The sequence below is a fragment of the Parus major genome, chromosome 8 (genome assembly GCF_001522545.3).
Source record: "Parus major isolate Abel chromosome 8, Parus_major1.1, whole genome shotgun sequence".
NCBI classification, from domain to species: domain Eukaryota; kingdom Metazoa; phylum Chordata; class Aves; order Passeriformes; family Paridae; genus Parus; species Parus major.
In genome coordinates, this window is record NC_031777.1 from 25,809,809 (window position 1) to 25,822,146 (window position 12,338).

Sequence of the window (12,338 nt, forward strand, 5' to 3'; positions counted from 1 at the left end):
CTGTTTTCAAATGGCAGGTTTATTAAAAATGTTCTCTATCACAAACATTGGAAACATATGCAGCAGATTTTACTGTAAGTGAAAGATTCAGCAGACAGTGGAAAGGGAGTAACTGTCAACTGAATTATGAGAAATAATGGGGCAGTTTCCACAGCAAACTCCTCACAAAACCCCATTTTAACTCAGCATCCTCGGTTTGCAGTTTGTGTTCAGTCTGCCCTTCAGATGCAGCACATGGTTCATGAGCTTGAGCTTTGAGTTTAAACATATTTACAGTAGAACAACCTATAGGTTACAGGAGAGGACACATTAGCACCAGTGCTTATGGATTAGAGCTCACATCACCTCTGCCACTGCATGTGCATGGAACTGACTTTACTGAAGAGTTAGGTTAAAAAAAGGTTAAATCTGGCACTTGGAAGGCAAACTGTGCTCTGCAGTGACCTAGGAAATCTTTGTGAAATCACACTTGACTGCCTGTCTCTGAAGGCTGCCCATCACAATTAACGCCCTTTCTGGCACAAATAGACATTTCACTTGCCCTCTGCTTGCATTGTGGTTTAGGAATAGATGTAACCCCTTGAGATCAGGAAACCAGTGTGATTTTCTTACTGCTGTTCTAAAACTAAGCACAAACTCTATATTTAGCAAATATTAGACAAAATTAGTATCTTTAGCAATTTTGGTGAAACATTTTCACATAGCAAAAATTCTACAGTGTTCATAATACTGAGATTCACAAAAAAAGGCTTTGGTTAGAAAATCAAAAAGGGTCAAATAAAAAAAGCTTTTTTAAAAAAAGAAGCCAAAGGAGTGTCAAATACTATATTGAAGTCAGTGAATGCAGAATAAAACAGTAGTAGTCCATTAGTTAATTTTTCAGTAGTAAAATCTTCCTTCTAAAGAAGCCCATGTCTCTTGCAAGCTGTGTGCCTTTCTTGACGTTCACAGCTGGTCTCCTAGCTCCAGTACAAGCAGGGTGGCGATAAGCCCACGGTTTCCTGTTCAAGGCAAAAGAGTCCTTCTTCCAGCTGTGAGGTAGAGATTGGGTATCAGGTCACTGGGGTCTGAGATACCTCTGAGTGTAGCAGTCACACATTTGTTTCTAGTTCATTTATTTCAATAGTGCAGTGGTCTTTACTGTTGGATTTCTTAGTGTGATTCTCCACTGGAGTTTCTTCTTGCTCCACTTGTATGGGTATATGGTGCTGCAACCCTTTCACTGTTTCTGGTCCACGAGATTCATTCATGGTCTTCACACAGCCATTTCTCTGGTAAGCCACAATCTGATGGATGTTAATAGGCTTAGTTTCACAGATCAATGGCACCTATGTGAAAAGCATTAAGATCTGGAATACTGCCACTGATTGCTGTATACAATAGGGAGAGAACTTTTACTTGGAAAGCCTGTGGGCTGCTTTACATTCACCAGGATTATCTAGAGCCTCCATAGACTTCCAGAAGCTGTTTCTCATATACACTAAGGCATCTTTGCACCATCTGCATGAAGCGAAGGAGTCTGTGTAAAAATGCAAATTCTGTCACAACTCTAACTCACACCTATGGTAACAGCTGCTTGCCATTGGGAAGGTGATACAAGTAGGGTAAACAGGGATGAGAATTCCACAGCTCACTTCAAAAAGTACAGACTCTCAGTGACCACTGTGCTGAGTTCTGGGCAGTGCTTGCTCTTGGGTTAAATTAAATAAACCAATAAGCCACTTGTTGTTGCCTTATGCCTTTCTTCTAACCCAGTAAAATAACACCTGTCTCTTCAGTTTGCTGTTTTGAAAGAAATAAAGGGGATTTTATTAACTGATTCATAAATTAAATATTGAAGTGTTCTTTAAATCAAACCAGATTCTGATGGGGAAAGTAAGACGTAAATACTGGCAAGAGAAAGGAGGTGGGCTTGCAGCTGAGAAAATATGGCCTTTGGGTATACATTACTAACTGCACAAATTATGCAGCCAAAATGTATGGCAGACTAGCAGTAAATTTTAATACCATTACAGAGCATGATTCAAAGAAAAATCTCATCACAGATGACTAAATAATCCCTCAGGAGAGATTTTATATTACTGCAACGTCTCTTCTTAAGTTCTGACTGAGTTCTAAATACAGCAGTGAAATGTCAGGAGGCCTGTGTTATGCAGGAGCTCAGCCTACACTTCTGGCTTTGTAATGGATGACCTACCTTACCCATAGGTTGTATTTTAGGGGGTTTGTAGGCAGCTGCATGTGTAGCCCCTGTAGTCAGGCTAATCCTGTCATCAGTAATTACTGCAGGTGCTAATTACCTCAGAGGGCACTGCCTTTCTACATACAACTTGAAAGAGCAGGTATTTTAAATAAATGTTGCAGGAAGGCATGAGAATGGGATTGACCACAAAATTGTAGAATGAGAGAAATAATGGTAGAAACAAAACTTTGCTATTTGTGTGGAATACTACAGATGATGCACAGAAATGAAACGTGTCTTGTGAAGATTGGTCCTGATGAAGAAATGTTCCCGCATGAACTGTTCTGTAAGAAGGGTAATGAAAGTCTGCCATGAGTTGAAATGGTTGGAGATCAGTACCTCCAAATTTGATGGGCTCATGGAATTAGGAATCTCCTTTGTCAAGGATGGAAGAAAGGACATCAGGAGTTCCTGTTACAAGGAAAGATTGAATGATGCATGCCAAAGAGGAAGGAGAAAATGCATAGGAGTGGAAGGAGGCAGGGGCAGAATACAGAGGTACGTGTGCTGTATGAAATAAGATACAGAGGAGGAAAAACAAAGATGTAAGGAAGGACTTGTATTAAATGTAGAAAGCATGATGTCTGAGAATGAAGTCTGGAATGGAGTTGTGCTTGTGTTAGTCTGGAAAGAAAATTATTGCAAGGGTGGCTTCAGATTATGCTGACTCAGGGCCTTGCAATGCCTAGGCCTTGCAATGCTTTTGATGTGAGCTCGTTGATTATGCATATACACACTCATAGAAACCTTTACCTCCCCCTACACACAGGTAGTCAAGGACATCTGTCACCCTGCTCTGTTGCTGGTCATATTTCTAGCAGGACAAATTACTGGCCAGTCAGGACCTGGGTGCTGAGTGTGGGACTCTCAGTCCCAGCATCTCATGCATTTGTGTGATAGCGCAGCTGCTTCTGCTGCTCCCATTCCCAGAGTGCCAGACACAGCTGCCTTGCAAACTCTGCACTCCAGTGGCTTTTCACATGACCTCATGGAAGAAGATCCCTCCATCCCATGTGCTAAACTGCCCATTGCCCAGTTCTGTCCTCTCTCTGAAACAGCTTTTATAAACTGGAGGAACCAAATGTAGGAGCTTGCAAGTTCTTTGCCATAGTCCAGCACACCCTGGCACACCCCGGCTCACAGTGTGATTACCTCATCACCATCTTTGATGAACTCCTTCCGGCAGATGTGGGCCATGATCCCAGCGGCCAGTGCATCCCCCAGGACATTGATCATTGTTCTAAACCTGTCTCTGGAAAATGAAACAGTAATGGTAAGTTGTTGGCTCTTTGGGTGAATTCCTGTGCCTCCATCACCCATAATTATGGCTGAAGGCCAGTTTTGCTGGTTTTATGACCTAAAATGTTTAGAAACGTTAAGAAGTTTGGTATCAGCATCCATTAATTATTGAGCAGCTCAATTGAGTTTTCCAGCCTTTCCAGAGCTTGGTGTGCTGTGCTGCCACACACTTGATTGAGTAGCTGTGTCCTCTTAGAGATGCAAGCTGATTCAGCACTGAAAAGGTGGAACATTACCCCTTCATTTCTGTCCCAGTTTATATGTTAAGGTCCAGCGACATGGCCTCATTTGGAGACTGATGCTGCAAATGTCTGAATTCAATAAAAACAGAGGTCAGTGCAACCATTTCCTTATATAAGTGATTGTGGTACCAATCTCAGCAATCAAAGTGCTACTTTGATTATTTTATTGGTAGAATGGGCAGGATACAATCAAAATAATTCAGAAGATTGCTACATAACTACACTCACAAACTAAACAGTCACTGACCATATTTAAGTAGTGCTCATTCCTATAAAACTTGTGGTGACTTTGGCTCTTATGTTGGCTATGCAGTAGCTCTTAAAGACTCTTCATTTTCAATTACCTTTACCAGTTTAAATTCCTATGTTTGACAGTATTTTGTCTATATATAGTTTAAACTATTTTTCATTTATTCACTTATGGAATTTCTTCCCTGTTTACACCTTTTCCCCACTGTCTAAAAAATAAATCTATTAAAATATAGACTGTAAATAGACAAAAGTAACTGGCTGTCAGAGTCAAGTGTTACACTTGAATCATCCTGGAACCTATTAGATAAAATTGATGAGATTTCAAATAGATGATATAGCTTCTAAGTTTGAAATATATCACATATTTTCCTAGAAAAACATATACATCTGAAAACTCTGTCATATTAGTAACTTAATTTATAAATGTAGGTTATAAAATGGAGGTTCAGAAATCTCCAGATGTTTGGCTTATTAAAGTCAGGGATGGTCCAATATCAACACTGCCCAGATTTCTGATCCTGTATCTTAATATAGAAAAGAACTGAAACTGTGCTGATTTTTTCTTTTTTCAGATATTTTAGGCAGGTACTCAGTGCATATAAATGTTTATGCAGTTGTCTGCTTAGTTACCATGAAAATTGCTGCATGAAAGTTTTTTTTGTATGTGGAGTTACTCAAATTGTATGTACAACTGTGAGTAACTTCAGCAATAATATTCCACAGCCTACACGTAGATGTGGTTGTTGACTCCAGGACCCAGTCCTCCACATGTTTGCTCAATCCATTTTTTCTTAATTCCTGCTATTCTGATTTTGGGTTTTTCCTTGAAGAAAATTTCCACAAGAACATGTTAAACAGGGAAAAAAAGCAGTTAGAGCACATACAGATAAAAGTTCCTTTACACAAGACTTCTTTCCTTCTTGATTATCAAATAGTGATTCTTGGAAAGATATTCAGTGTTGTGAATTTTGGATTGTGCAACAAGTCAGCTGTGGTAAAGAAGTATGAACTCAAGAGTTTGAGCTCCCTTTTTCCAAGGAAACAGTGCTCCACACTGAAACTCTTAAGAAAAGGGACTGCCTGGCACGTTGTTTGACCACTTGTGTTCCATGTTCTGAGTATCTGGAGCAGTCTGCACTACGCTTGAGGAGAACCACAACACACACCACTGACATTTCTCCACTGAGAGTCCAACCTGCTGCTGGTGGTGTTTCTCTCAGTGCAAACGTGTGAGTCAGTGGTATTTGAGCTGTAGATATTATGAAAGATGCAAAACTTTTACCTTGGGTTTGATAGATGAGCTGGGAAACATTTTGATTTTCTTCTTTATGTCTCTAAGCACTAGCTAAAGGTATGAAGGTCACATACACATTATGGCTACCTAAGAGAGTTGTAATACCTGCAGTGCATTGTAATGGGTATTTCAGTCTCTTGAGATCATCTAACCAGCCTTCTTTAAGCATTCTTCATGCTCCAGTACTTCCAAAACTAATACTGAAAATATTCATCGTGTCAAACATGTTGACACTTTGCATCTGCAGGCTCTTGAAACCACCAAGTGCCGAAATAGAGAAATATGCTTTTGTTTGAAAGGTCATCTGCAAAAGACAGAAAATTTGGTCTATTCCTTACTCACTTTTTAATACCATCTGGAACTATAGCCTGAAAAGTCTTTTCTCTGATGTTTTGAAAAGTTGTGTAAGACAAAAAGAAGAATAATTCCCATGTACACTGGAAAGTTTACTGGAAAAAAAATGAAATGTTGATGTTGCAAGAGCTGGGCAAAAACTGATTGATATAGAGGGAAAAGGCTTTTGTAATATAGTCTCAAAATATTCATACAATTCAAAATTCATTACTCCTATTAATGCTAATAATCTATTACAGTGGACAAGAAATATTTTTTCTCACAATTCTTCATACAAAAAAATAGGTGGCTAAAAGTTGAATAAAAGAGGATATATAACAGAATGGACTTGTAGCACATTTTTACCTGATGTAATGATTTACATCAGGTAAATTTACCTGATTACCTGATGTAATGAAACTCCCTGTATTGAAGGAGATACGTTTTATATAGCTTAAATAAAAATAATTTGGACATTTCCTTGTGTATGCATATGCTAGTTACACAGTTAATTTACATGCTAATGAGCTAGGGACCAGTATTTTATGATTCATCTTCCTAGACTATTCAAAATTGATTGATTCATCAGCATTTACATAAAAGTTGAGAGTTCAAATAAACCACTCCTTATTAATTTTGAAAATTACTCTTCTCATGGGTGACACAAATCCCTTTCATCCCAAATGTGTTGTTTCAGCCTCTGCCTGTGCTGTTAAAACCCCCGTGACTGGGCGTGCAGCAAAGTTTCCTCCCTACAGACTGGCTGCACTTGCAAAATTTGGGGCTGCAAGCAGCTGCTGCCTATTTAGCACTGACTTCAGAGAGCACAGAATTGCATCAGGATCCGCGGTGAAAGGAGCACATTACTGGAGCCAGCACTCAGGCTGACTGCATTGGGGTGTCAGCAGCTGTAGCCAGACACAGCCCACACCATCCCCGTGCTGTCATGGCTCTTGTGGCCACAGGGGTGCCAGTGGTGACAGTGCTACCTGCTGGCTTTAGCAGTGGCTCAGGCCTCTTGCAGAGTGCTTCACTACACTGAGATGATGGCCTCGAAGTGTCAGTGGGCTGACAAGTAGATTGCAGGCAAACCATGTTTCCTAGGAATGTTGGCCCCTTATCCTTGCCCAAGGCAAGGTGCCCGAGTTGCCCCTTAAGCACATTTGTCTGGCCCAGCCTTCAAATTTGTCTTGAAGATCATCGTCCAGCCTGGCTAGGAACAACCATTTCCATTGCCCAACTATCCTTCTAGAAAAAAGTAGTTCTTAAATTTTTTTGGGATCAGAGTTGAGGTAGGTACTTTTTTCTATTTCTTCATCCTTCTTCCCTGTGAATGTGAAGATTGAACAACAACCTCTTCTGGACAATCTTATCTATGTAAAAAACTGCTGTGGTGACTTTTCCAGCTGTGGTTTTAGACTAAACATAATCTACTTCTTCAGCCTTTTCATGCAAGACATATATCTAGACTCCCTCATTTGTCTGTCTTTTTCTATAGAATGTTCACATCAGCAGAGTTTTTAGTCTAAGGTCACATCAACACCATTTCAAATTACATAATCACTTTCTTTGCCATTTATATATATATATATTTATCTGTATTACTGTACCCCTGGAGACCATTTGCCTTTTCAGCAAAGTTGCTACCATGGAAGCCTCAAAAGCTTTGTGTTACTTACAGTGCCCAGTCGACAGCAATAATCAACGTGATGTCATCTGTTGGGAGCCCCACTGAGGTGAGAACAATGACCATTGTCACCAGGCCAGCTTGTGGGATGCCTGCAGCACCTATGCTGGCAGCTGTTGCTGTGATACTTTAACAAGGAAAGAAAGGAATAAACTTTACTTTCTGGAAGAAACCACACCATGTTTCTAACCATGCTCTTACACAAGCCGCTACATGGAAGTGCCAGTGTTTTGTGGACAGAGTCCAGGTGAGACAGCAAGAACAGGCCAAACTGTCTGCCCAGGGCTAAATTCTCATCCTCAGCCTTTGCAGCCTTGGCACTGGTGGGGCAGTTCTGTTCTCGCAGAGGGGCCAGCCAGGCTGTGGACTGAGTTCTGCCAGCTTCTCATGGGTCATGGCACCACCCAGCTCTGTGTGCCAGGAGTCTGCCAGCCCCACTCATTGCCCTCTGGGTCACCATGGGCAGCTCCTGTGCCAGGCAAGTCGGTGTCTAGCCCTGCCTGGGGCCTTTACTGTCAATCCATCTCAAGGGTTAGGCCAAGGGTAAAGAGGCTGGGCCAGGGGTGAAGCCCTTGCACAGCCCATGGCTTTGCATACTTGGATCTAAATAGGAAGCAAGCATGAAAGTGACTTGTACATGTTCAGTTTCTGGAAAGTATTTTTACTTGACCTCCATACCATTTTTTCAGCCAGGCAAGCAGAAATGAATGGGAGACCAGGGCAAGAGTAGACCTGGCAGGCTTAACATTTTTGTCATAGTTATTTCATAGTTATTTCATAGTTATTTCATAGTGTTATTTTTGAGGAAGGGATTTAATTCCATTTTCCAGCAGCAAAAGTGACTGAATATATTCATTTCCACCCAACTAGTGACTTCCAAGAGCTAGGCCATCCAGCAGAAAGACAACAAATGTTGACAGTTGTAAAAGGATGACAGAAAGCATTTACACTGATAATCCTCTGCATTCATCAGTCAAGAATGTCAGAGCTTTTGGCAAGCAGTTAAGTCTCATTAACCTACTATGGAAAATGAGGATAAGTGCATTCACCCATATGGAAACTGAAACACAGGGATATCCAGTCCCTTGCTTACAGCTGTACAGTGTACCAGTACAGCAGCAGCAGTATTTCTACCTAGAGCCCCTCTTTAAAATAAAAAATACATTAGCATGTGGGCGTGATAGGGAAGGAGAAAGACCTAAAATTACATTTTGCAAAAGTTAACTTGTGTAGCATTGTAATAACATTGTACTAGAGCATAGATAGGAAGGGACAGAAGCTCAGTAGCTGAGTAAGAGATAACTTTAATGAACATTAAAAGGCTTTCCAGTTAGTGCTATGGACTGGCTGTCTGACCAGGACTGCTTCTGCCTCTTACATCAGGCCACAAAGTCTCAGGACTTAACTGGGAGTAAAACCAGGAATGTTTAACTAAGATTTTACAAGCAAGCTCATCTGCTATTCCATTCCATCTTTACCTTAATGTAGATGTTTCTTTCTGTAACATGATCAGTTGATGGAAATAGGATCTCTGCTCTCTTTTTCTCCTATGTCAATGTTTGCATTGATAGAAACTGTTAACCTGGATTTTACAAACTATGAGCAAAGTAGATTGATTATTTGTCTAACATTTTTTTCTCTCTGGCAAAAATATCCTGGCACTCAGAATTATTTGAATTTTAAATCTCCAGATCCTAAAGTATCAAGGTGTGGGGTAGGTTTGGCCTGTAGTATACAGTTAAAACTTGGAGTATATCATTGATGGTACTGTGTCCACCATGATTTCCTGTTTAGCTTCCTCATTTGTGAATATTTTTATTTTTCTTCTTTTCTTGGATTTTATTCCAATCTTTACTTGTATTTTCAGTCTACTGTTTTACTTCTGTCTGGTCCTTACGTATAGCACTTAGTGCGGGAGGTAAAAGAGGTGAAAGGGCGTTCTGATAAGGAAAAATTAGAGATTACATTCTTTCCATTTACTATCACACTTCATCTGTTTAATTTTTAAAATTACTGTTTAAAATTACTTCAAAGTGTGTGTAATGTCTGCTCATGCTCTGGACCATACTTTAGCATCACATGCTTAAAAAATCTTGGAATTCCAAATCACAAAAGACTAAATTTTAAAACAGGCTTGTTCCAACAGTTTTCAAAGAGAGTTCAAGCCTGAAGCAAGAGCTCATATGGGCACAATTTATTTCTTCTATTTGTAGTCCAACCAGGTCTTGCCAGAAGCCCATTAGCAAACCTCAGCTGTCATCTGGGGTTGGTTTCAGGACTCTCCTCTTCTTGTCATGAAGGTTTTCAGGCCCAGCAGATGATGGGCAAGGACCAGCAGTGTAAACGGGGCAGTGGTGAGGTCAGTGGGTGGGTAGTTAAGCAGATCTCAAATATATTGCACAAAGCTCTGACTATGAGGAGTGTTTTTATAATCATTTGTTCCCTGCTGGAAACCTGCAGGTTTCAGTCCCTGAGGAATTCTTTGGCAGTCACTGAAGTTATTCTGGCAGTAATTGTTCAGCTCGATCTTCCAGTCTTTTGGATCCATTACAGACCTTTCAAGGATGGAGTACACAGCTATAACACTCTCTACCCACTGAGAGCATGGTTGTTTATGAAGCTTTCTGCTTTAATAAGAAGCAGAGCAGATAATTAAAAAACATCTGAGCTCTCTGACATCTTTGTGAAAACCTGCCCTGATAGTAGCATCTGTCTTCCTTCCCTCTTCCCCGAATCCTGCAAGAGCTTCCCAGCACACACTATTGCGTTTTACTCAATGTGAGACTTCCAGTTTTGCAACTTTTTAACCGTTTCCTTTCACTTGAAGATACAAATCAGATTTCAAATTGAGAACAGTTGTGAAGTTTAACAGTATCTTAAACACCAATAAAAATAAAATATTCCAATTCTAGAAGTGATCAATAGGTTGCCTAAAAGCAAAAATTAGACAGTCATCCTCAAACAGAAGTACATTTCCTGGTGTCCACATGCATCTGTTGAACAGGACCACTACAATTTCTCTTTGAGCAATACCCAATCTTTGTGTTACTTGGAAACAACCCTTCTGTGAGGGATGCATCCTTTGATAACAGCAAAGATGAGTTTTGTTCTTGCTACATGCAAGAGTTGTGCCACAGACTCAACAAAATTAAGACCCTGATGGGACCCTTCCAATTCTGCTGATTCCACGATTCTATGCAAACAAACAAGCCCCAGCACATGGAGTTTGTGGTTTGTACCTTATGGTAATGATCTGCCCAAAGTCCAGCTCGTAGTTGTTCACTTGGGCGATGAAGATGGCAGCCACGGCCTCGTACAGCGCCGTCCCGTCCATGTTGATGGTGGCTCCCACGGGCAGCACGAACCGCGCGATCCTCCTGTCCACGTGGTTGTTCTCCAGCAAGCACTTGAAAGTGATAGGCAGAGTGGCTGAGCTGCACAACAGCACAGAAGCACACATTGGGTTATTTTTTTTCTGGGGAATGAAGGAATTGGAGCAAACCTTGTCCTGGCAGGGGAAGTTTCACACAACCATCCGAGCTTCTTGCTCCTTGTTTTGCACATGACTCACTTGCCAGGTAACTCACTCCTTTGCTTGATGGAGGATAAAGACAGTTACACATCTAAATGTTGGAGTTAGTGCTAATTTTGCTACCCAAAGGTAGGAATATTTTTCTCTGTTTCAGAAGCAAAGGGACAGGAATCCCACAGAGGTATTGCTGTACACTCAAATGCAAGAAAAGGGAACAACACCCTGTGCAGCTGATGACTAAAATCTCTGAAAACTGTTTTACAGTCATGGTTTCTAAAAATGTTTCCTTCCAGGCGTATCTCATATATAAACAATTTTTTATTTCTGCAGGGGTTAGACAAAGATCTTATCAACAGCAGCCTGAAAATAAAAGTTGCAGACAAAATGTCTGTGTTTAGGAATATAAAATCCTATTTTCTCCCTGGGGCAGATCTGCCCACATCCCTTGTGTGATCATATGACAACCACATAACTGCAGGTCATATAATAAGTGTACATGTGTAAATGAGATGTGTGTGGAATAGAATGGAATGGTATAAGAACAGCTGACTTGTATTCATTTTCAATTGAGTTTGATACCCTAAAAAAAAAATACTGATTTTTGTTTTCATTAACTGAGACAATTAACAAAACACTACATGGTCATAAATTTTCTCATTTTTAATAAGAGGTACACATTTTAAAATACTAATACACTGAAATATATTTATTTGTACATTTTTGATCAAACTTTTGGTAGCATTCAGCATTTTACCATGCAGTGTCTCATTCACTGATGTCATGAGTAATGAGATTGCATTCAAGTGAGTGAGGGGATATTTTTTATGGCACATCAGTATGTATGGAAAATGAGTAACACCACTGAAAAACATACATAAATCACATAATATTTTCCTTGTTATTATACCAATTTTAATTCACTGCTCACTATCTGAGACTATTCAAATAGATGTAATACAGCAAACTTCTTCAATATTATTCCAAAGTTACCTCTTAAAAACATGGTAACGGGAAATTTTGGCATGGTGACACTGTGATCTTCAATATCCTATTGTCCTGTGATTTACATGCCCTGAGACAGGAAATCCAGGTGTCTTCCCTCTGGTTTGGCAGTTCAGATTGCTCTGTCACCGTGTGTAGTGACCCTCACATCACAGTTTGGCCCCAGTACCTAAACCTTATAATGACCATTAGCTGTTCTCAATTGAAGATAACACATTGGATCTGCAAAGTCTTTCTCAGTTGTTGCAAATGTCCTATAAAAGCACAGAGGGATTCCAAAAACTCTGAAATAACAGCCCCAAGTTTGCAGGAATGCCTAAGCAAAATGTTTCCATGAGTAGGAGTTGTCATTTTGTATTTGTGCAAGCTGTTGTTCGAGGAAAGTAACAGTGTTTGGAAAGGAAGAGTAACTTCCTGCCATGGAAACACAAAAGAAAAAAGACAAGGCTGTGTTT

The 12,338-nt window shown here is 40.2% G+C and overlaps 1 protein-coding gene across 1 annotated transcript in view; it reads right to left on the reverse strand.

Annotated features, from left to right (window-relative positions):
- The window catches only part of SLC1A7 (solute carrier family 1 member 7), a 49,826-nt gene continuing 37,488 nt past the window's right edge, over window positions 1-12,338 (reverse strand). Inside the window, exons 8-11 of the mRNA XM_015636448.2 lie at window positions 10,589-10,783; window positions 7,342-7,476; window positions 3,395-3,494; window positions 1-1,328 (exon numbers count right to left, since the gene is read on the reverse strand). Coding sequence (XP_015491934.1) covers window positions 1,092-1,328; window positions 3,395-3,494; window positions 7,342-7,476; window positions 10,589-10,783 — 667 coding nt within the window. The 3' untranslated portion in view covers window positions 1-1,091. The remainder of the gene's footprint in view (window positions 1,329-3,394; window positions 3,495-7,341; window positions 7,477-10,588; window positions 10,784-12,338) is intronic.